The 24,503-nt window shown below is 47.5% G+C and overlaps 1 protein-coding gene across 6 annotated transcripts in view; it reads left to right on the top strand.

The window, feature by feature from the left end:
• Window positions 1-24,503, top strand: part of ZNF618 (zinc finger protein 618) — a 184,521-nt gene that overhangs the window by 135,834 nt on the left and 24,184 nt on the right. For 4 of the 6 annotated variants that reach the window (XM_044265070.1, XM_044265069.1, XM_044265068.1 and 1 more), the window contains 5 exons: window positions 285-374; window positions 1,279-1,314; window positions 1,407-1,484; window positions 9,081-9,170; window positions 20,684-20,923. In XM_044265070.1, coding sequence (XP_044121005.1) covers window positions 285-374; window positions 1,279-1,314; window positions 1,407-1,484; window positions 9,081-9,170; window positions 20,684-20,923 — 534 coding nt within the window. Of the gene's footprint in view, window positions 1-284; window positions 375-1,278; window positions 1,315-1,406; window positions 1,485-8,478; window positions 8,539-9,080; window positions 9,171-20,683; window positions 20,924-24,503 lie in introns of all 6 variants that reach the window. The other 2 variants (XM_044265066.1, XM_044265071.1) reach the window with 2 other exon arrangements.

Here is a 24,503-nt window from a genome sequence, read left to right as displayed (position 1 = left end):
ATGTAACCTCAAGAAGGGAGGTGGGGCCCGGCTCTTAGGCACTTGGTTCTCACAGAGTGGGTTTGGGGGCTTGTTTGAAGGTGGTTTCCAAGCTCTCCTATCTCCTTGTGGAAAGAACCCCTAACACTCCCAGGAGTGTGATTATCCAGGGGGCACCAGTTGGGGCTGGTGTGGGCTGGTCCCACGTTGGTTTCTAAGGCAGATGAGCTAGCCCCCCCCCCCCAAATCCCCATCCCATGTGACCGAATCCCTGGTAATTGCTTATGTCTTTTCATCCCCCACAGACAATTTCAGGTACACGTGTGACATCTGTGGGAAGAAGTACAAGTACTACAGCTGTTTCCAGGAGCACCGGGACCTGCACGCCGTGGATGGTGAGTCGGGCCCCTGGCTCCGAGGGAGGAGAGTCACGTGAGGAAGAGCGCCCATCCCGCCCTCCATTCCCCACCCCCCAGCACCAGGGCTGCTCACCTGGCTCCTCCCAGCCCCCAGATGTCCCCTCTCTGCTCCCACCCAGAGGAAGGTCAGGCAGCAGCCAGGACCACGAGGGAAGTGACCAACCCTCGAGGATTCTGGGAGAGAGAAGGTCCCCATCATATTCCATATATCCTGATTAGGGTAGCCCAAGTGAAATTGCCATTTTTGTAGGTCAGAATTCGTCGAATTTCAGCAATTTCATATCGATGCATTTTACAATTTCATACTGAGTAGTCATATGCTCTGATGAAATTAAACCAGTTTTTTAAAATGAATGATGGTATTTTAGTGTCTTAGGTTATAGAGTTAGAAATTAGAACAATAAATTTAGGTAATTTATTTTTAGAATCTCAATCCCAGAAATAGGGTCTTGGACCTGGAAAGAGTGGAGGGGTCTCCTTCTCCAGCCTGTCATGGGCTGTGACAACCAGGCCCGGCCGCCCATTGCCACTGGCTTGTCCTTCTCATCCCCTCTTTGTCTCCTAACTGGTCTCTTCCTCGTTTTCTCCTGTCCTGGCCCTTGAGTGGCTGCCAGCGATCCAGAAACTGGCTGCGCAGAGAGCCTGCCTTCCTCCGGGCTGTTAGTCCCCAGCCCATGGGGAGGGTGAGGAATGGAGGCAGAGGCTGCATCCTGGTTGAGCTGTGCCTTCCTGTGGCCCCTGGTTTTCATGCTGGCCATGGCGCCTCTCCTGGGTCCCAGAGAGGCTGGGAGCATTGGGCAGAGGCCGCTGTGGACAGGGACTAACAGGGCTCCTGTTTGCTTCTTTCCTTCTGCGGCTGCTGCCTACCGCCTGGGCGCAGTGTTTAGTGTGGAAGGGGCCCCCGAGAATCGGGCAGGTAAGTCCTTGGTGACTGCCCACCTCCCTGTCCCTGGCTGGGCTCAGGGGACCTGGTTACCAGGGTGCTAAGGGCTATGTGTTCTCCCACAGACCCCTTCGAACAAGGCGTTGTGGCTACTGATGAGGTGAAGGAGGAACCCCCGGAACCATTCCAGAAAATCGGGCCAAGTATGCGGGCCTCTCTCTGGGGGTGGGCTGGGTGGGAGACAGCTGGGGGCCGGCTGAGGGGGACGGGATGAGTCTTGCCATTGGAAAGGGGTGACCTCACTCATCCTGCAACAGTGCTACTGGCCAGTGACCACTGGCTTCCTTTACCTTACTTTGCCCACCTGTTAAATGGGCCAGTCTTAGGACTTCAGCTTTTGAGGAGCAGCAGAGCAGCACAGGGTCAAGGTCAGGGCAGTGAATGTCACACACGGTTGGTGCCCTGGTGGTCTGTTAGCCGTCCTGAGCCTCGGCTCCTCACGTGTCAATGAGGACTACATTTCCCCGAAGGTTTGTTGGGGGATTAAATGAGATTGTGAATGTAAATCACCTATTAGCACAGTGCCTGGTACATAAGAGGTGCTCGGAAAATAACTCCTGTTGTCATCATCCGCCAGTGAAGGGGTTCATCGGTAAATGTAGGTGTCCAAGGGAGCCACCTGGACATTCTTTCCTTGTCCCATGACACCCCTGAGGGCAGGAGCCACACCTGCTACCCACCTGTTCTCGGGGCGCTGTGTGGAGTGTGGGGGGGACATAGCAGTGGATGGAGCAGTCGTGGCCCTGCCCTTGGGTCCTTGGCCCAGGAAGGGGGCAGCCGGGCAGTGTGCAGACAGAGCACAACCTTCTGCACAGGGAGACTTGGGAGCCGGGAGCGGGGAGTGGGCCCCTCTCCTGCGTTGGGGATCAGGGTGTAGAATGAGCCCTTTCGCATCACAGGGTGAAGGTAGGCGAGCAGCTTTTGTTCTGGGGACTTGAAAGGCCAGTCAGTTTCTGAGTTGGGGTCTTCAAGAGCCTTGAACGCCAGAGGAAGGCATCTAGAATTCCTTCTGAGGGAAATGAGCTAGGCGGTTACCCCAAGTGGGGAAGGGACTTGGTCAGACTTACATTTGGTAAATCTTGGTCAGATTTACAAGTTTATTTGGCTGTTTCTAGACGAACGGGTTAGGTGGAGTCAGCCAGTGAGAGGTGTCTGGTCGCCTTCAGGAACCCGCATTCCTCCTCCTCTCAGCTACCAAACAGCAAGAAGAGACCTTTGTGGACTCTGCCTCATTACATTAAAGCTTCCAGGCAGCTTGCAGAAAGGTACACACACAACGAATGAATGCACGAGGAGATTTCGGGGCAGGAAAGCCAGCGAAGCTGGAGGTGCTCCTCACAGGGCAGAGTGTGGGCCCCCCTTGGAAGGGGTTGACTGGGTTCCCCGGTCCTTTTTCTCCCTCCTTCATAGTAGAGGGGGATTCATTGCTCTCTTCGAACTCTTCACCACTTGGGGGACTGGGGCTGGGACAGTACCCGTGAAGGGTTCGTGCGGTGCTTGTCAAGCGTTGACTGTGCGCGTGGCCTGTTCTCTGTCTCTGGAAGAAAATAACGAACCTCTTAACACTAAAACTGCTAAAAACTGCTAAAAATTAAAACTGGCAAAACCCACCTATGTATTGAGACCTTTTCTGTGATGGGCGATCATAGACAGCTACAGGATGGGGACAACGAGATCGGGGACCTGCCATCTCAGCACTTCCCCCCAGCTGTCCCCCTCATTCTCCCCGGGGAGCATAGCCCTTCCAGCCGTCCGTAGCATCATACTTACGAAAACAGAATTAGAATCAGGAGGCCTGGGTTTGAATGCTGGCATCACCCACGGACGAGCTCCTTATCCCCCTTCTGAGTGTCCTTTGACTCCTCTAAGTTGGGGATGAGAGCATCTCTCTGTTCTGTAGGGCCCATGGAGGATACATGCAGGAAGGGACTAGCCCAGCGCCCTGGCTTGTGTTCTGGGTGTAACAGATGAGTGGTGTCAAGAAACGGCCAAGGGTGCGTGCTTCAGAGCATCCCATCCATGAGCCCCAGCCCTACACTTAATACCTACATGACGTCCTACACGCTTTATAATCTTCCTAATCCACAGTTTCCTTAACTCGAGAATGGGCTGACGACGAGAAAACTCACCTTTCAGGATGGTCGCGGGGAATGAATGAGGTTAGATTTGCAAGGGAGTGGGTCTGGTCCTGAACACGTGCATGGAAGGCTTTAAAGAAGTAGTACCTGTTGCCCAGGAAGATAACGGAACTAGATGCAGCTTGTTCTGTTAGTAACCAAGTTGGATCTGGGAGGAAGGGTCACAGGCCCTACGCAGGTGGGACTTGCACTGAGAAAATGGTACTAGGTTTGGCTCCCTACACGCCCCCAGATTGACATTATGGGACCGAGATTGCTGGACTAGTGTGAACCTCTCCTGTTACGCCTCAGGAGCTGCTTCATGAGATGAGAATGCTGCATCTTGGGTTTTAAAAAGCCAAGGTCACAGAACCCCAGAAGTGACAAGGTGTAGAGTAAGCAGAGCCGTGAGAGGCACAGAGCCCCATGAAGGGACTTGGGAAGAGGAAAACCCCAGAAGCAGTGCATGTTGGGAAGCACACCTCCCACCACCACGTAATCTGAACAAGGTACTTGGTGCTGCTGGAGCCATGACAGCAGAAGAATCCTTCTAGAAGAACACAATTGGCCATAGGGGTCCTGCATGTTCACCTGCTCTCCAGTTGCAAATCTGAGAATTAAATTGGGACTGTGGGCTGCCATGATAACTTACTGCCATGATAATGGGAGGCTCAAGAACAGTTCGCTCACATCTACTGAAAATAGTCTGGATCACCTGTAGTTTACTCGCTTTTTATAGGTGGCCAAGGAAGAGTAAATTGAAAAAATTTTTAAATGAAAAGAAAAAGACCCCAAAGCATGAAACTAAAGATTCCACCTAACAAGACAGAAATTAGGAGACTCAGAGGGAAAGCATACCTCTGAAAATGACCTACTACAGACATCTAGAAGAAAATTCTGTTTGACCACCACAACCGAGTATAAGAAAATATGACTTCTGTCAGTCTGCTTGGACTATGGTAACAAACTCCCAGACTGGATGGCTTAAACAGCTTTATTTCCTCACAGTTCTGGAGGCTGGAAGTCCAAGATCGAAGTGCCAAGGTGGTCAGGTTCGAACCTTCTTCCTGACTTGGAGTTGGCCCCCGTCCGTCTGCGGCCCTCACATGCTGGGAGACCGATGCAGGCCAGCTCCCTGGTGCCTCTTGTTACAAGGGCAGTAATCCAGTCCTGGGGGCCCCACCCTCGTGACCTCATCTCAACCCAGTTACCCACCATGTCCAGACACCTTCACGTGGGGAAGTGGTGCATCAGCAGTTGACTTTGGGGATTTTGGGGGGCCACGGTTCAGTCTGTAGCATGACCCCTGTGAGAGAGGAGCCTGAAGTTGTCCGGTGACAAAGCAGCAAGGATAAAATGAGGAGGCAGAGAAAAGAGTGAGGTGGAGGACTGCAGAGAAACAGAAAATGAAATTAAAATCTACATGGTATGTAGTAAAGACCAGAGTTGATCTGTTGGAACAGAGTTGATCTGTTGGAATTAAATGAAATGGAATTAAATACGGGGAGGAGAAACCTGAACAGAGCAAGAGAACAAGGGGAAAACAAGCTAACTACGGAGCCTGGGGAGCCAGTTCCAGGTAATTTTACCGGTGGGACAGAAGTAATACTCCAAAGATACAATAGAAGAAAAATGTGCTGAAGGCAGACCCACTATACTGATATAAGGGTTCATCATGTGTCGGGGGTGTTAGATAATTGGGCTATAATCTACCTCCATATAAAAAGACCCATAACTCAACAGATGTTTGTGACTTCTTTAAACTATAAATATAAAGAAAAAAGTATGCAGGCATTTAGGTAGAAGAAAAGCCAGTTTTTAACAGATGAATCCAAGGGGGACTTGTCTCAGACTTCCCTACAGCGCTAAATGCCAAAAGATACTGGAATACATTTTGAAAGGAAATGTAGATTACATCCTAAGAATTTTATATCTAGACTGATTGTAATTTATGAGTAAAGGGAAAAATGACTTGAAAAGACTATTTTCCCCATGTACCCATCTTCAGAAAATTCATCAAGTTGTGAAGAATGAATTCGTAGCATAGGAGGACTTCTGGTCAATGTTAAAACCAGATAAACTAGACATAAGTTTATTTATTTTATTTTTTTAGATGTATATCTTTAAAACTTTATTTATTTGAAAGAGAATGAGAGACGGAGGGAGAGACGGCTTGAGAGAGGGGGTAGGATCAGAGGAAGAAGCAGACTCACTGCTGAACAGGGAGCTGGATGTGGACTCTATCCCGGCACTCCAGGATCATGACCTGAGCCAAAGGTAGTCACTTAAATCAACTAAGCCACCTATCCCTAGACATAAGTTTAAAGTGTTACGAATCTGGACCCAAAATTGAATGCAGAAGACAAAGATCATTCTGCAGTATTAAAAACAATTTGTAAGAACACGCGAGAAGGAAGGAATAAGGGAACGAATTTGGTAGAGAAGGTTGAACCAGGCCTTCCCATAGTGTGGGCCCCAGACCAGCAGCAGCAGCAGCGCCATCTCCTGGAAGCTTATCAGAAATGTAAATTCTGGGCGCCTGGGTGGCTCAGTGGGTTAAGCCGCTGCCTTCGGCTCAGGTCATGATCTCAGGGTCCTGGGATTGAGTCCCGCATCGGGCTCTCTGCTCAGCAGGGAGCCTGCTTCCCTCTCTCTCTCTGCCTGCCTCTCTGTCTACTTGTGATTTCTCTCTGTCAAAATGAATAAATAAAATCTTTAAAAAAAAAAAATGTAAATTCTTAGACTCACCCCCGACCCTGGGAATCAGAGTTTCTGGGGTGAAGCCCAGCAATCTGTGTTGTAACCACCTTTCTAGTAATTCTTAAACCTGCCAAAGTTGGAGAAGCACAGAGTTAAGCTACCTTTCTTTATGATAATAGACTTGAAAATGTCGTTTTCTGCTTAACGGTAGTAGATGTATCTTTCATGCTGTGTAAAACAAACAAAGGAGAATATTGGAAAATAATGGAATATTGGCAAATAATGGAAAGGCAGAGAAAAGATTTCATGCATCAAGCAGCTGCAAATGAAGGAAACAAACCCGGAAGGGTGGAACATGAAAAAAAGAAAGAAAGAAGGAAAGAAAGAAAACACAAAAGAAGTAAAACCAAGTCACTTATAGCTACAAAACCAAATGGCCTCATCTCTTTTATTAGGAGACAGAGGTTCTCAAGTTAATTTAAAATAATGGTTTATTAGAGACCTAGCTCATTAATTCCCCATCTCTTTCTCAGGGAGCTCCCTCTTGCTTCCTTAACTAAATTGAATCACCTTTTGGGATTTTCATAGCCCTATAAATGTCTTCTTTAAGAACACCCATTGGGGTTGCAGTTATAAGTTTGTGTCATATTTGATTTTTTGGTCTCCTTCTCCAGACTGTAAGCTCCTTGAAGGCTGGAGCCATGATTCCTTTTTCTCAGCAGTTTGTGCTGGCCATCTACCAATGTATCTTTTTTTAATGAATTTTCCCAAGAAAATTTAGGGAAATGTTTTTAGGCGCATGCAAACAATGAAAAAGGAGGCTCTTACAAATGATCAAAAACTAGTAAATAATGTCAGGCGCGCTAATACAACAGTATAATTAAATATCTGAGCAGGGGTTCTTAAACTTTCCCGTGCATCAGATTTTTCTACAAGGCTTGTTAAAACACAGATTCCTGGATCCCAGTCCTAGAACTTTTCTTTCATTATGTCTTGGATTAACTCTTGAGAATTTGCATTTCTCACTGATTGTCGGACGATGCTAATGCTGGTCCAGGAACCTCATCTTTGAGAAGCACCGTGTTACAAATCGTATCGTGTTCTGAAGGCTACAGTTAGCAGTGACGATTTTGATCTCATAAGCCTTATTTATATGCATCAGACAACATTGCATCTGAATATACAAAACAGATGTGGAAGCACGACAGAGTGGAAGGATTGAGCACAATCTTCAGTCTTCAGTAGAGCAGGTGGGCAGATAGGATCCTATTGGGTTTGAGGAATACAATACAGTTGATCTCACAACTTTGAAACCTGTGGACAGCAAATAGTAGATCTTGTCCAGTGTTCATGAATCAGTTATAAAAGTTATTGTTGAAAAAATTTTAAGTCCATATTGAGAGAGAGAAACCATACACAGAATTTTTAAAAATTGAGAAAAAATACTTGTAACCTGTAGAATGAAATCGTTGATGTCCTTCATCTGTGGGGTTCTTGGCAGTTAAAAGTAAATATACCTATGGAAACATTTGACTGTGAACACAAATGGGAAAGTCACAAAAGGAAAAATACCGGTTAATGAAACATGAAAAATGGTCAGTTTCTTTAGAACTCAAACAAATGGAAAATGAAAGCAGTGGCGCCATATAGTTTCTTCTATAAGGCCCATCTTTCTGATTAGGATGAAAATTAGCCCAACCTTTTGATACGTAGTTGGTGCTGTGGTCATCAAAAGCCTGTAAAAATGCCTACCCTTAATTTATCCCAGGGAAATAATGAGCAGCAATTATGCACAATAATCCTTATTTTGCAGTGATAATGAAAAATAATGAGCAAATTGGGCAGACATTTCTACAGGGATGCGGATCACAGCTTTTTTTTTTTTTTTTTTTTTTTTGGGGGGTAAGGGAGAAATTTTGAAACAATCCAAACATCCCCCAGTGTAGGAGGCTGGCTCAGCAGATTTCAGAGTCCAGTGGGATGCATACAGCCAATAAATGCAGTAGGGATCGATGTTTATTGATTGAGCAAGATGTCCACAAAGTGTTGTCGATTACATACACCAGGTTACAAAGAGGATATGGATCAGGGCTGGCTAATTCAGGGCCCACTGGAGCCAGACAGATGATGTCAGGGAGAGAAGCACGCTCCAGATGAGATGGGAGTAGAGGGATGGGGCCTGGGGCGGATGGCAAGGTTGCACGCTCCACTCCCAAGGGGTAGCTGCTGCTCTTTGTTTGGGGGTGACGGATGATTGAAATTTCTCTTACTCTTCAAATCTTGTATTTGTATTTATCAGTATTTTATAATTTTCCCCCAGTGAACAATATTACATCAGAAATTTTTAAGAAGAAAGAAGTTAGGCAGTGCCAAAAGAGAGGTAAAGATAAAGTCTGGTGGGACCCGAGAGGAAGACGTGACCCCTCCTGCTGGGGAGGGGTGGGGGTGCTTGGGGTGGGGAAGGCCCTGGAGACGAGGGGACCCAAGCGAGACCATTGCAGAGGCTAGGACTTGGAAAGGGGGTGAATGCAAGCTTGGCACTGGGGGGTCCGCTAAGGTCACCACACATTTCCTGAGCACCAGGGCCTGGGGGTGGAGTGTTGGAGAAACAGTGTGTGCCAGGTACTGTTCTAAACACTTGACATATAAATTTAATCCTCACAGCAATCCTAGAAGGTGGTCCTATTATTACCCGCCCCCCCATTTACAGATAGGAAAACTGAGGCACAGAGAGGTTAAGAGATTTGCCCAAGGTCACACAGCTTGACGTGGAGTTGCTGGGACTTGAACCCAGGCGGTCTGACTCCAGCGTGCTCCTGATTGTAGTTGGTCCCAGGATGAGGGGGAGCTGGAGGGGAGGGAGCATGCTGCTTCTCAGTGGGACCCGGGCGCCCATTCCCATGCTTTCCTCTCCTTGGACAGAAACTGGCAATTACACCTGTGAATTCTGCGGAAAGCAGTACAAGTACTACACACCCTACCAGGAGCACGTGGCCTTACACGCCCCCATCAGTGAGTACCTTCTCTGGTTGGGGGCTGGGGGGTGGTGGGGGAGGGGTGGGCTGGCCCCAAGTGGAGGCTTTGTCAGGGGAGGGTGACCATGAAGGTGAGCTTGGCCCTGGGGTAGTCCCCAGGTGTCCGGGTCTGACCTGGACCACCTTACTGTAGTAGCAGGCATAGCTGGGAAAGCCGAAAGCCTGTCGCCCTCGGTCAGCTCACGGTAGGCATCACTCAACCGCTTCCTTCAGTGGTCCTGTCCTTACCTCTGAGACCCTCTGCATTTCGTGGTTCCTGAGAGCCGGTGCTACGTGATGCCACTAAGCCATGGCCAAGGAGGCAAGACAGCTGCCTCTTTGCCCTTGCTGGTGGAGTGGGTAGAAAGCTAGAAGGGGCACTAAGCCAAAACTCAGAAGTCCTGGGTTTTAATCAGCTGGGTCTCAGGGTTGTAGGACCTTGGGCAGGCCCTATCCTGTCTCTGGTCCTCAGTCTCTCCCTTCTCCCTTGGTCTGGAAGAAAAGAGTTCTAATCCTAGCCTTCCAGTCTCCTGTTTGACAGCTTCCCTCCTGGGTGTCAGAGGGGGCTCCATCCTTAGATCCCCGAAATGTGGGCTAGGAGGGTATGAGAGATTTCGGCTAGATCCTGCCGAGGATTGGTTTGCCAAGGCTGAAACAGCCCTTTGGATCTGGGGGTCTGTACGCTGCTGGGTTCTATGTGGAACTAGGGGCTGGGCTTGGCTTCAGGTGGTACCTGGGGCTCGGGCTTGGGGACCCTGGGTCTGAGGAGAGTATTTAGAAGAACCTACACTGACTACAGAAGTCCTTACAACTGGAGTTGTGTACCCGTACTCTCCTGTGTCTAGCTGCTTTCACTGAGCGAAATGTCTATAGGACTCGTACACGGTGTTGAATAAATCAGTTCATTCTGCCTGACTGCCGAGCAGTGTTCTCTTTTGTGAAAATCCCCACCGTTGGTTTAGCCCTGTGCTTGTTCATTTCGGTTGTTTCCGGTTTCAGGCTCTAAAGAATGAAGCTGCTATGAACGTGTTTGTAGGAGGCTTTTTGAGGACGTGTGTGTTTATTTCTCTTGGATAAACACCAGGGAGTAAAATGCTCAGTCGTAGGGGAGAGGGTTGAACTTCGTAAAGACTTAAGAACTATTTTTCACAATGGCTGTAGCATCTTACGTTTGGAGGTGCTGAGCTCTTTAATTCTAGCTATTCCCGTGAGTGCGACGTGGTCATTTTGGTGTTAATTTGTGTTTTCTTGATGACTGATGAGCATTGAGCACTATTCGTCTGCATGGGGGCCATTGTATATTTTACTCTAGAAATGGTCTAAAGTCTTCTGTCCATCTTGTGGTTGGAGTTTGTATCATTAAGTTGTAAGAGCTCTCTTTATATATTCTGGATCCAGGTCTTACATCGGACACATACACTGTGACTATTTTCTTCCCGTCTTCGGCATGCCCTTTGATTCTCGTACAGTATCTTTATTCTTTCCTTTTTCTTTTCTTTTTTTTTTTTTTTTTTGTAATTTTATTTCTTTTCCGTGTTCTAAGATTCATTGTTTATGCACCATACCCAGTGCACATGCAATACGTGCCCTCCTTAATACCCACCACCAGGCTCACCCACCCACCTCCCCTCCAAAACGCTCAGTTTGTTTCTCGGAGTCCACAGTCTCTCATGGTTTGTCTCCCCCTCCGATTTCCCCCAACTCACTTCTCACCTTCTCCCAATGTCCTCCGTGTTATTCCCTGTGTTCCACAAGTAAGTGAAACCGTATGATAATTGACTCTCCCTGCTTGACTTAATTTCACTCAGCATAGTCTCCACCAGTCCCGTCCATGTTGATACAAAAGTTGGGTATTCATCCTTTCTGATGGAGGCATAATACTCCATAGTATATATGGACCACATCTTCTTTGTCCATTCGTCCGCTGAAGGGCGTCTTGGTTCTTTCCACAGCTTGGCGACTGTGGCCATTGCTGCTATGAACATTGGGGTACAGATGGCCCTTCTTTTCACTGCATCTGTATCTTTGGGGTAAATACCCAGTAGTGCAATTGCAGGGTCGTAGGGAAGCCCTGTTTTTAATTTCTTAAGGAATCTCCACACTGTTCTCTAAAGTGGCTGCACCAACTTGCATTCCCACCAACAGTATAACAGGGTTCCCCTTTCTCCACATCCTCTCCAGCACACATTTCCTGTCTTGTTAATTTTGGCCATTCTAACTGGTGTAAGGTGGCATCTCAGTGTGGTTTTGATTTGAATCTCCCTGATGGCTAGTGATGATGAACATTTTTTCATGTGTCTGTTAGCCATTTGTATGTGTTCTTTGGAGAAGTGTCTGTTCATGTCTTCTGCCCATTTTTTGATGTGATTATATGTTTTGTGTGTGGTGAGTTTAAGGAGTTCTTTATAGATCTTGGATATCAGACCTTTGTCTGTAGTGTCATTTGCAAATACCTTCTCCCATTCCGTGGGTTGCCTCTTTGTTTTGTTGACTGTTTCCTTTGCTGTGCAGAAGCTTTTGATCTTGATGAAGTCCCAAAAGTTCATTTTTGCTTTTGTTTCCTTTGCCTTTGGAGATGTACCTTGAAAGAAGTTGCTGTGGCCGATGTCGAAGATGTTACTGCCTGTTTTCCTGTAGGATTTTGATAGATTCCTGCCTCACGTTGAAGTCTTTTATCCATTTCGAGTTTATCTTTGTGGCATACAGTATCTTTTGATAGATTTTTTTTTTTTTTTAACAAAGTCTAATTTAGTTTTTTTCTATGGTTAGTACTTCTTGGGTCCTACCCAGAATGTCTTAGCTATCTCAAGATTGTGAAGACAGTCTCCTTAATTATCTTTTAGAAGCTTTATAATTTTAGCCTTTGGATTTAGGTCTGTGATCTTTTCAAGTTAACTTTTATGAGTGGTGAGAGGTAGGAGTTGATTCATTTTATCCCATATGGAGATCTGGTTGTTCATCATCTATTAAAAGAGTTGTCCTTTCCCCATTGCATTACATTGAAGCCTTTGTTGAAAATCAGTTGCATGCTTAAGTATATATGAGTTTATTTCTATTCTGTCAATCTATTTGTTTATGTTTGTGCTAATAGGGTCTTATTTACTGGAGTTTTATAGGAAATCTTAAATTCAGGTACTCTTGTTTTTTCAACTTTGTCCTTTTAAAAGAATATTTGTCAATTTTAGGAACTTTGCTCTTCCATACAAATGTTAGGGGAATTTCTAATTGCCATTTTCTATAAAAAATTCAATTGAGATTCTGTTTAGGATTACCCTGAATCTATAGGCCAATTTAGAGAGACTAGAATGTCATAATAATATTGGGTATTCCAATCCATGAATATGGTTTATCTCTTGATGTAGTCAGGCCTTTTTCTCTCAGCAATAATTTATATTTTTTAGAGCAGAGATCTTGTACATATTTCATGAAATTATCTCGAGTACTTTGTTTTTTCTCTGTGATTTTTAGCTTTCCAATTACTCATTGCTGTTACACAAACACACTATTTTTGTGTATTGATTTTGTGTCCTGAAACTTTGCTAAGGTAACTAATAGTGAACTAGTCCTAATAGCTTTTTGGTCAGTTTCTTAGGAGTTTCCTTGTACATACTGATGTCATCTACTAATAAAGATAGCTCTACTTCTTCCTTTCCAGTCTGTATTCTTCTTAATATTTTTTTCATCTCACTATACTTGTTAGGACCCTCCAGTACAATGTTGAATAGAAGAATCGAGTATTTCCGTCTTTTTTCTAATCATAGGGTTCAGTTTTTCACCATGAAGAGTAATCATTTTCATCATTAAGAATTATAGTAGCTGAAGTAGGTTTTTATAAATGCCCTTTATCAGTTGAGGAGGTGACCTTTTATTTCTGGTTCACTGAAATTTTCTGTCATAAATCACCATTTTATGTTTTTTCCTCCGTGTATTGAAATGATTCTGTGATTCTTTTATTCTGATAATGTGGTATATTACATGGCTTAATTTGTTTTGTTTTGTGTTTTAAAGATTTTGTTTATTTGACACACAGCACAACCAGGAAGAACAGCAGGCAGAGGGAGAGGGAGAACTAGGCTCCCCACTGAGCAAAGAGCCTGATGTGGGGCTCCATCCCAGGACCCTGGGATCATGACCCGAGCCAAAGACAGATACTTAATGGACTGAGCCACTCAGGCGCCCTTGTTATCATAGGTCTTAAATAAATCACCATGCCTGTACTTTACTAAAACACATTAAAACAGTAAAAGTCCCAACTATGAAATGAACTGAAGAAACTTACTATGTTAGGATGTTTCCTCTTTGCCAGGAGAGTGACTTTCTTCTTTGAAACTCCTTTTTCTTGGAAAGGCATCTAGGGCAGTATGTAGAGTTATTTGCTTTTAAGAACATATTTTCTGATCACTTCTATCTAAAATTCCCCAGGATTTTACCTGGTTTTTGGTATCACTCCCAAAACTGACTTCTCAAAGCTAGGGAGCTGCAATCCTAGAATTAGCCGTGCCCCATGAATATCAGTGGTTTGTTGACTGATGGTCATAATCAAGAAAATAAATATTTCTGGTGAGGTTTTTTTAAAACAGTATTGAGGCATACTGTCCTACAGTAATGTGCCCGTATTTAAAGTGTACAGTTTGATAAGTATATACACTTACGAAGTTAGCACTGTAGTTGAGATAACACACATCCAGCACCCTAAAGGTTTTTGTGCTCTTTTATAATCCCTTACTCACCAGGTCCCCATCCCCAGGCAAACACCGATCTGCTTTTTTTTTTTTTTTTTTTTAAAGATTTTATTTATTTATTTGACAGAAATCACAAGTAGGCGGAGAAGCAGAAAGAGAGAGAGAGGAGGAAGCAGGCTCCCTGCTGAGCAGAGAGCCCGATGCAGGGCTCGATCCCAGGACTCTGGGATCATGACCTGAGCTGAAGGCTGAGTCTTTAATCCACTGAGCCACCCAGGCGCCCCTGATCTGCTTTCTGTTACTATGTATTAGTTTACATTTTCTACAATATTCCTTATATGTAGTATCTTACAGTATGTTCCCTTTTCTGTGTGGGGGTCTGGCTTCTTTTACTCTCAACGATTGTGTTAAGATTCATCCATGATTGCATGTCAGTTCATTCCCTTTAACTGATGAGGAGTAGTGTTCCATTGCATGGATAGACATCCCCCAGTTTGCTTGATTCACTTGTGGATGGACATTTGGGTGGTTCTGGTTTAGAGCACTATAGTACAAAGCTGCTCTGAACATTTGTGTTCAAGTCCTTGTATGGGCAGCTGCTTTCATTAATCTTGAGTAAACAGCTAGAGGAATGGAATAGTGGGATCACATGATAGGTGGACATTTAACTTCTAAGAAACAACGAAACTGTTTGCCAAGTGGTTATGCCCTTTGGCATGGTCTCTGAGAATGAGCTGGGAAGAGTATTTCCTGAATGTAGTGTCAGTTAGGTGAAGTTGCTTAATAATGTTCAAATCTCTGTTCCTTTTCAGGCTTTTAAAAAGTGTGCTTGTTCTATCAAGTATTGAGAGGCATTAAAATCTACAACCGTAATTATGAATATGCTGTTTCTCCCTTTAGTACTGTCAGTTTTTGATTCATGTACTTTGAAACTTTGCTTTCAGGTGCATACACATTGGACCATTATGTCTTGAGGACTCTTTAAAAATTGTTCAATACCTTTATCTCTTTATTTTTAATTTTTTTTTATTTAACAGGTAATAGCTCTTGTCCTGAAATCTGCTTTATCTGTTATTAATATAGCTACTACAGCTTTCTTTGGCTTAGTATTTACATGGTATATTTCTTTTGATCTTTTTCTTACAATCTTTGTATCTTTCTATTTGAAGTGTGTACATAGAGTTGGTTCTCAGTCTTTTCTCTAGTCTGGTAATCCCTGCCTTTTAAATGAAGTGTTTAATCCATTTACATTTAATATTATTTATTGATATGGTTGGATTTTGTATTTCATATTTTTTGTATTTTGTATATTTTGTCTTGTTTTTTCTGTTTGTCCCATCTCGTTCATTTTTTTCTTCTTTTCTTGTCTTCTTTGAATATTAATTGAGAACTTAAAAATTTCCTGTTAGCTTTCCAACTATACCTCCTCTTTTTCTTTAGTAGTTATTCTTTGGTTTACAATAGACGTCTTTAGTGTTACAATCTATGATGAATTCAAAACATCACAATAATCTCAGAAACTTATAACAGTGCATTTCCATTTACTACTCTCCTGTCCTTTGTGCTCTTCTGATATGTCTATGTGTATGTAAGTTATAAACCCAACAGTTATTCTTTTTGCTTTAAACAGTGAATTATTTTTTACCTAAGAAATGAGGAAATTTTTAAAAAATTTCTAACATATTTACCACTTCCTTTCCTTTCCTTTGTATGAACCTAAATTCCATCTGTTATCATTTTCCCTTATTCTTTGAAGAATTTCCTTTAATGCTTAATTGTAGGTCTGTTGGTGAAAGATTTGCTTAACTGAAGATGTTTTTATTTTATCTGTCCTTTTGATAGATACTTTCTCTGCATATGAAATTCTAGGTTGAGAAATTTTTCTTTTTTTGGCTCTTTAAAAATGACATTCTTTTATCTTCTGGTTTATGTTGTTTCTGATGAAAACTCAAAGATCATTTTTACTCTTCTGTATTTAATGTGTCATCTTTGTCTGGGTGGTTTTAAATAAATCTCTGTGTTACTGTTTTTTACCAGTTTGATTATAATGTATAATTTTGTGTGTGTGTCTCCTGTTTGGAGTTCATTGAGTTTTGTGGTTCAGTGGTGTTTATATTTCTCATCAGATTTGGAAAATTTCAGTCCGTATTTCTGTAAATATTCTTATTACCCAATCTTTTTTCTGCTGTTGAGACTTTTTATTTGTTTATGTATTAAACCATTTGGTGAATGAAGCTCCTGTTTTCCCTTCGAGCTTCAATTTGGATGGTTTCCAGTACCTTGTCTTCCAAGTTTGCTGTTCTTTTCTTCTCTAGTATGCAGTCTTTTCTTTTCTTTTAAAAGATTTTATTTATTTGACAGACAGAGATCGCAGGTAGACAGAGAGGCAGGCAGAGAGAGGAGGGGAAGCAGGCTCTGCAGATCAGAGAGTCCGATGTGGGGCTCGATCCCAGGATGTTGGGATCATGATCTGAGCTGAAGACAGAGGCTTCAACCCACTGAGCCACCCAGGCGCCCCCATAATCTTTTTTATTAGAAAAATCTGTCAAGTGAATTTTTCATTTCAGCTATCCTATTTTTCATCTCTGTAATTTCCATTTGGTTCCTTTTTATAGCATTTTTTTTTCCATTTAGTTCACATTATCCTTTAAATCTTTGAGCATATCTATGAAAGCTGTTTTAAGGCCCTTGTCAGCAGAGCCCGTCATCCTTGTCGTGTCTGTTAAGTGGTATTTTTCTCTTGGTTATTAGTCACATTTTTCTGCTTTGCCTCACAAGTGATTTTTCATTCTGGGCTGCACATTGCAGTGTTTTGTTGAGCATCTGGATTTTGTTATCTTCCTTTGAAAAGTTTTGAATTTTGTTATGGCAAATGGTTACTTAACTTACAGATCAGCTTTGTACTTCAGTGGTTTGTTTTTAAACTGTTAGGGTGGGTTTCCAGTTGTTCTTATTCTAGGGTCAGAGTAATCCTTCTATGGCCTGACCTTTCTGGTCCCTGACTAAATGCTCGAGGTGTTCAGCAAGGTCCGTCTTCTCTGGCAGATGGGAACTCAGACATCTCCTTGTCTTGTGAGACTTCTGAATCCTTGCTCAGCTAACAGCCCTCAGTAGCGGTTACCTGCCAGACTTTTCAGAGGCTTTTTCTGTACAAATCATTCTGGCGTCCAGTCTCAGACTTTAAGGGGTTCCGTCTGCACATTTCTGGAGGTTTTCTTTTTTTTCCCCTTCAAAATTCCCTCCTCTTTGTTATTCTATCCTGCTCATTCCAACTCCCTCAAAAGCCCTGAACTCTGACCATTGCCTCCCCCATTGAGCCCAACAGCAGTGCCTTCTTTGGGCTCCACCACCGTGCTGTGGTCCAGAAGATACCCAGGTAGAGACTGGAGTGATCACACATCAGGTCTTCCCTCGTGAATCACAGCCCTGCGCTGCCCTGTTTTGTGTATTTTGTCCAGCTTTACGGCTGCATCTGGAGGAGGGCTTAGTCCTACACTGGGGACTCTGGGATGGCTGGAGGAGTAAGTTGTCCCGTTCTCTAACTAAAATGAAAACCCAGGACACGGCATACCCAGATGAGACTCCCCTTGCGCCACGACCCCCGCCATCCCACCCCCAGCCTTTGAGCATGTTATTTCCCTTTGCCTCGGATGGGTCTCCACCCTCCTCTGCCCCATGAGAGGGTCAGGGACACCCCCTGCTCTCTCTGCGCTCTCGGTAACCCCATGGTTATTTTTCTGGAATCCTTGTATTCTCTGATTGATTGATTGATTTCGCTCCTATTGAATTTTTGGCTTTACAGAAAGGAGAGGCCTCAGTGCCCTCGTATTTTTAAGTATCTCCCAGATGTAAACCTCTCACGGGTGTTCTGTCAGCCAGTCTTGTCTGAAGCTCGCTCTTCTTTCCCAGTGAGAACTCGGGTAGGAATTGTAGCCTGAGAACATTCCGTGTGAGAAGGTCCACAGATGGAGCAGACTGTTGAGTGAAAGGAGTTCGGAGTCTGCGAAGTTCATCCTGCTCTGTCCCTACCTGCTCTGTGACTGCGGAGTGGTTCCCATACCTCTCTGAGCGCCAAGAGGCTATCTGTCCCTAGATAGGCCTCAGGGGCTGATGGGAGGGGGACACAGGGGCTAGGTTCTCACGTCTCCTCTCGGGCATCCCGTCTTTGGTGTGCTGTGCTTTTCTGGCCGTTCACGCAGTGGTTCTCTGATCCCACAACACCTCTTGAGCACTTCCTGTGTGTCAGGGAATGTGCTAGGTCCTGAGTGCATGGTTGGGCCTCACTGGTGGCATCTACCCTCCCAGAACATTGAGACTAATGGGGAAAGAGATCCCATTTGAAAGATCACACCGTGTGTCAGTACGGGTGGTGATCAGTTCTGGAAAGGGAGGAGGAGAGGGGCGACTGAAAGACTGGAAAGATCCATGACCAAGTGAGGAGTTGGCAGGGGTACCAGTCTGACACACTCGTGACACTGTGTCAGACCAGCACGAGTTACCTGGGTGAAAACTGGAGGGAGCATCGTTCCAGAAGAATGACCTATGTGGAGCTGCTAGGCTTGGAAGAGAGAAGGTGTTAGAGAACGGGAAAGGCAAGAGGTGAGCTGGTCCCAGGCCAGGTGCCTGAAGATTGCCTGGATCGTGTGGTTCATGGGTGTCCCCAAGCTCCCTGCCCCATCAGGGAGGCGGAGGCTGTCACACAGGCCAGGATTTTAACATCAGGAATTACAGACCCTGAAAAGAAATTGATCTGAAGGGCCTTCTAGAAACCATCCTTCAGGGTAGAGCCTGGGGCTCGAGAATGAAAGCCATGTGCTCAGTGTGTTGCTCAGAAATTCTCTGTCCCTTGTGCCCAGGTTCCTGGGATGTGTGAGTAGATGGCACAGGTGACCACATGGCCTTGTGCAGGTAGCTTGATAAGCTTGAGCTTCTGTCTTAATCCTGACACGGACTTGCCATGTGACCCTAAACTGACCGAACATTCTGGGTCTCGGTGTCCTTATCTGTCCCAAGTCCCAGTAGTAGCTGCTTACACGTGAAGGGCCATGTACCATTCACGGGACTTCTGGGATCTTGTGTGTTCTTGGGCTCTCATAGAATCCCCGTGAGGCCGGCACATCACTTTTTTTTGGTGGACAAAAGGGGTATGGGTCGGGGGAAGCTAAGGTCAAGAGAGGAGAAGTAAAGAAGCCAAGACCACAGAGATGGAAGGGGCAGGGACGTGGCATCTGGAGGTGGGTTCATCTTGCTGCACGTTCGGTCCCCAAACTCCGCTTCAGGGAGGTAGTTGGGAGCTCAGCTAGAGCTCTAGACACACACCATGGAGTGTGGTATTTAGCTGGTTCTGTGGCTAAAAACATTTGGAAATGGTGAGACAAGCCACCCTTTAGATTGGCCTCTAAGGTCCTTGGCTCCAAAAGGGAGAGAGAGAGAGGGAGGGAACATAGGGAAGTGTCCTTCCCTACCCAGACCTCTAGTTTGTGATTAGAAAGCCAGAGTCCAGCGAATGGGTATTGAGACAGTGAGGGACACCTATATCCTCTGTGGATGGTGGCCTTGGGAATTCCTCTTGGGCCAGGGTGGGCTGGGGTGAGGGCTTAATTTAAGAGGGCTGTGACCAGAGTGTCCCCCAGCTCCTGGCATCTGGCCACCACTGTGAATGGAGGAGGGGGTACCTCCAAGAGGATGTTGGGCAGCTGAGTACTCTGAGCTCATCTCGGTGTCTCAGTGTCTCGGGCTGAAGAGTGGGTCCCTGTGTGGCCTCGCACGAGCCCTGCTTCCTGCTTCTCTAGGCCAGGGCTTGCTCGTGGCTGCCAGGAATGGCCCAAGGTAGAGGGTCAGGAAGTGGCTTTTTATTTTTTGACTCTGAAAATAGTGGGTGAATTGTCTGATGCCCAGGATGGGGACACTGATGGGGACCAGAGGCTGGGGGCAGCAGCACTGACGAAGCCCCTTCCCATGCTGCCTAGTCCCCTTCTCGCCTTCGGGGAGGAGAGTTGCCGTTGAGCTAGAAGACCACTGCCTCCCTGCTCCTGTTCTGTGTTGAACGTGGGAGTGCGGCCAGGTGCAGGGCTCAGCCTAGGGCCCCGGGCGGCATGAAGGAGGCAGACTGCTGCCCGCCTAGGATGGCCAGAGGTGGAGACCACCTGGGTGTCAGCCCCCAGTTCTCAGCGTCTCTGGCTAATGCAGAGGACTCAGGGGAGGGAGGCAGGGGGTCTGGGAAATGGTGACCCAGACTTCCCCCAGTGCCACTGGGGAACCGCTGCACTGCACTAACTTTGGTGAAAGCAGCAGCGTAGACTTCACGCGCTGTCCCTGAGAGCAGCGTCTCCAGCACCCCTTCCCCCTAAAACCCTGAGGCTCGGTGGAGCCCCTCTGCTTCCCCCACCACCACCAGGCAACCCTGGCGTGTCCCTGGCTGTCTGCTTTCTGTCCTTCCTTCTGAGCCAGCCTGCCTTGGAAGGAAAAGAGGCTTCGGAGCCAGTGTTCTAGAAAATGCTTTTTTGCCTGGGTTGACTAATTCGCATGCTCCAACAGGTCATAGGCAGTGTTCTTAGGCACTGAGAGCCTGGGTTGGTCTAGGGTTATGGGGGAGCCCTCCCAGTGAGCTAGTCAGTGTGTCAGTTGATGATCAGGCTTCCTTCAAGGAGAGGCTGGGGAAAGTTCTAGAATCCTGGACTTTCTTAGGCTCCGAGAGAGAGAGAGCGCCTTTGCCCTCTGTGGACCAAGAAGAGGTTTTGACCCTTGAGCATGGGGTTCTGTGGCCCAAGAGACCACTCAGTCGGCCGGCTCCGAGGGCCCACGGGGACTGAGAGCATGACCCTCTCAGGTACTGCCCCCGGGTGGGAGCCACCGGACGATCCAGACACGGGCTCTGAGTGTTCGCATCCGGAGGTCTCCCCGTCTCCACGCTTCGTGGCAGCGAAGACCCAGACGAACCAGTCGGGGAAAAAAGCTCCGGCCTCCGTGGTCCGATGCGGCACCCTCTTACACCGCACCCCTCCAGCCACCCAAACCCAGACGTTCCGCACTCCAAACTCGGGATCTCCGGCAAGCAAGGCGACCGCAGGTACCGATGGCCTCTGTCATGCTCGCACTTCCTCCACTCCCCACCCCACTCCCACCTGCCACAGCTGTGCCTGGGGTCACTGTTCCTTGCAAGAGCGAGTGGAGGTCCCGTGGCTCTCTGGGACAGGTCTGGGTCCCAGCTGTGCCTCTAGCTGGCTCTCACCGTGGCGAGCCACCTAGCCTCTCTGAGCCTCAGTTTTCTTACCGTATATCAGAGAGTTTGTATGCGACAGTTTGCAATTCTTTTTTTTTTTTTTTTTAAGCGGGTACTATATTTTCCCAAGTCATAGCCTAAGGAGTTAAAACTTCTTTTTAAATTAACTGCCAGCCTTTGAGACTTAAGAGATTTTGCATAAGACATTTGAGTTCTTGCTGACGTTGGAAAGTCAGCTCTGGCAGTGCCGGACTGGCTTCCCCAGAGGGTAGCCGCTGGCTTGGGGACTGAGTCACAGCAGCCACCTTGAAGAGAGCACACGCTGCCCGGTATTCTGTGGTCCTCACCACTCCCTCCTGCGTCCCTAACACAGTGGCCACGTGGCAGGTGTCATTTCTCATTGTGATCACGCTGTTGTCTGTCTGGCATCCAGCCCCGCTCATCCATTTACATCACCTGCCTGGACCCTCTTGGCATGAGTTTGCATCCCCCCGTCTTCCTGAAAAAAAATCTAAAAACTCATTTCTAGAAGAGTTGCTCCCCATGAAGCAGAGCTCTGTTCTCTTAGCCTCCCCCTGCCTGGGAAGGGGGGTGCCTGCCCGTGAAGCCCCTCCGTGGGCCCTAACCCAGCAAGAAAGCAGTGGACACCAGCTGCGGTGTGTTCGGCTTCTGTGGCTGCAGGTGGGGACCCGGCAGTGAAGGGTACACAGCGGCCACCATGCCCGGGGAGACTTGAGGAGACACGGCAGCTGCTGAGTGGCCACGGTCAGGAATCCTCATTCCTTTCTGGGTGTGCTGAGCCTTGGGCTGTCTGCCGGGGTGTGCGGGGTGTGGAAAGAGTGACGATGTTATCCTTCTGGGGCTGTGGGCCTTTCCTCACCCTCGGGAGGCCTAGGGCCAGCAGAGAGCTACACCAGCGATGAGACTGAGAACCCAGTTTAGTGAACGAGTAGATTGGACCCGCCACACAGCCAGGTGCGGGTTGGGCTTGCCTTTCCTCTGTGTTTCAATTTTGGACAAAGATTTGATTCTTCAAAATGTTTGAGGATGAGTTTATTGTGCTTAGGTTTTTCAGAAGAGGAGTAAGTAGTCCGTCAGCCTTGAAGGTGATGATTTTTCAGGCCCTGTGCTGAGAAAAGCCAAGAGCCGTTGTGTTTTGCAACAGCAGTCAGACACTGGTTGGAAACAAACTGGTCATCACGGGCTCGTTGACGGTAGATACTGGCTCAACTAAATAGTGGGATCCTGGCTTTCAAGTCTTGGCTTTTACTCATGACCTTGTGGCTGGGAGCTTGTGCATTGACTCTTTTTTGTGCAGAGAAGTGCCTACAAGGGCCCTGTGGTCTCTCGTGTTTCTCAGACCTCAGTGCCCCATAGTAAGCTTCCAGCCAACTACGGGATGTGCCTCTGGCTGCCTCCATGTGACCTGGAAGGCTTGTGCTGGGGGTTCTGGGGCAGAGGACAGCAGGGGGTGAGCAGGGCCCTGCCCACCAGATCTGGAAGTTGTCCTCGCCCCTGTCCCGCTCACAGGCCGTGCTCTTTGGGTACGAGCGTGTCTGCACACAGCACACCCCTGGGAGCACTGCCCCTGGCTTTTTGACCCAGGGTGCTGATTCGGGGGTAGCTGTTCCCGGTCTGCATGGTCCGCTGAGCAGTAGGGGACTAACTGTCAGCTCTGTGGTGCTGCGTCCTACTGAGATGGTGGTCAGGCTGCATGGAACGCCCCCGCGGGCGGGGTTCGGGGGGGGGAAGCATTGAAGGAATGCACAGGATATAAGACGGAGAAAGGAATCCCGTCCCTACTACCCCAGATCCTCTTCAGGAGACTGCATGTGTCTCAGCAACGAACTCTTCTCTTTCTAACAGCCGGTGGGTTAGGCATACACCCACCTCCAGGACTGGGCAGTGTCACTTGCCTGTCTTTCTGCCTGTAGAGTGGGAATGACAGTGTGGCTGTCACAGCACCGTTGGGAGGACTGTGGGAGACCACAGGCATCAGGTGTGCGGACTGTGCTGGCCACATAGTAGGTGCTCAGTAAATGAGAGCCTCTATCCCACCCCCTCAACCCCACACAAAGAATTGAGGGGGCGTTCTTTGCTGATTTACAGATGGCACCTTGAGGTGAGCCGATGGGTAGCTGTCAGCCCAGGCATTTCACAGACACCTTTTGAAGAGCGGGTTTTCTTGGGATGCCATCAACAGCCTCGGAGTCAGGAGGCGTCATTTGGCTTGGGAGCCCAAGCATGGAGCAGGGCCTGAGGGAGCTTCCTGGGGCTTCTTTTCCCATTGCCCCATCCTTGTGCAGAACCCCAGCCCCCAGGTCTGAGCACTTGTCCTTCTGATGTGGGGCGGGCTGGGTGGCAGTGGCATTTCCCAAAGTGGGCTCCGGGGATCACCATTTCTGAGGGGTACTAAGGAATTTTTAAAATGGGCCTCAGTGACTAAATGTATCTGGGAAGGCCGCACAACCACGCGGGTCTCTTTCTATCAAAGGCTTCTCAGAGCCTTTGATATCCCTGTGTGAGTTGTTTCCCCTTAAAAGGGACTGGGTCAGCTGCTTGTCCCAACCAGACTTGCTCCCAGAAGCGTTGAGGTCCTGGCGTAGCCGCAGCCCCATTGTGCCAGGAGCAACTGGGAAAAGCAGAGCTGCTTCAAGCTCTGATAGCTCTGTCTCAGGACCTTCCACAGGGGGCAGGGGTGGGAGCTAAACTGGTCTGTTTGCTCCTGCTCGGACCCCATCTCTTCACACGGCGCCAGGAAGGTGCCCCTCTAGGTGGAGATGCCGCGAATCCCATAAGGATCCAGTCCTTCCCGTGGATGAATTCGGAGCAGACCTCATCTGGTCTTCAGGCTCTCAGGGTGTGCGGCAGCCCCCGCTCTACCTGTCTCACCATCTCTCCAGGATGTCCTCCCTGCCACCCAGCGACTGCTTGGCTTGTAGATCTGGAATCTGCTGTCTGGCCCTCCTGCTCTGCCGGAGCCACCGCCAGAAAACAGTCTGTCACCCTCCCTGCTCCTTGGTGGAGCCTGTGACAGCAGATTCTGGCTGAGGAAGTAGCGGGTGGCAGGTCCCAATGACTTAGGGTCACACATGTGGCTCTTTAACCAGAGATGGGAGACCTGGGTCCGTTGGCCATCCGCCCACTCAGCTGGATTTCATGTGGGCATTCAGGTCACACACGTGTGCCCCCCTGTGCCTGCCCCTTGACCCATGCTCGGCGCTGTAGGGGGGAATCTTTTGCCTGATGAGGTATCAGGCAAATCAGGTGAGCCCAAGGAGCTGGAGGTCTGTTTTGGGGTCCCGGCGCCCCTCGCTGTGCAGGTTCCCCACATAAAGCCTTGGGCGCTCCCAGACCCTGGACCAGGCAGTTCCCAGGTACCCTGGCCTCGAAGCCAGTTCCTTTTGGCCCTCATCGTGCTAACCAG

Source organism: Neovison vison, chromosome 9, assembly GCF_020171115.1.
Source record: "Neovison vison isolate M4711 chromosome 9, ASM_NN_V1, whole genome shotgun sequence".
Lineage (NCBI taxonomy): Eukaryota > Metazoa > Chordata > Mammalia > Carnivora > Mustelidae > Neogale > Neogale vison.
The sequence above is the reverse complement of the archived record's forward strand: the minus strand, read 5'-3'. Positions and strand labels throughout refer to the sequence as shown.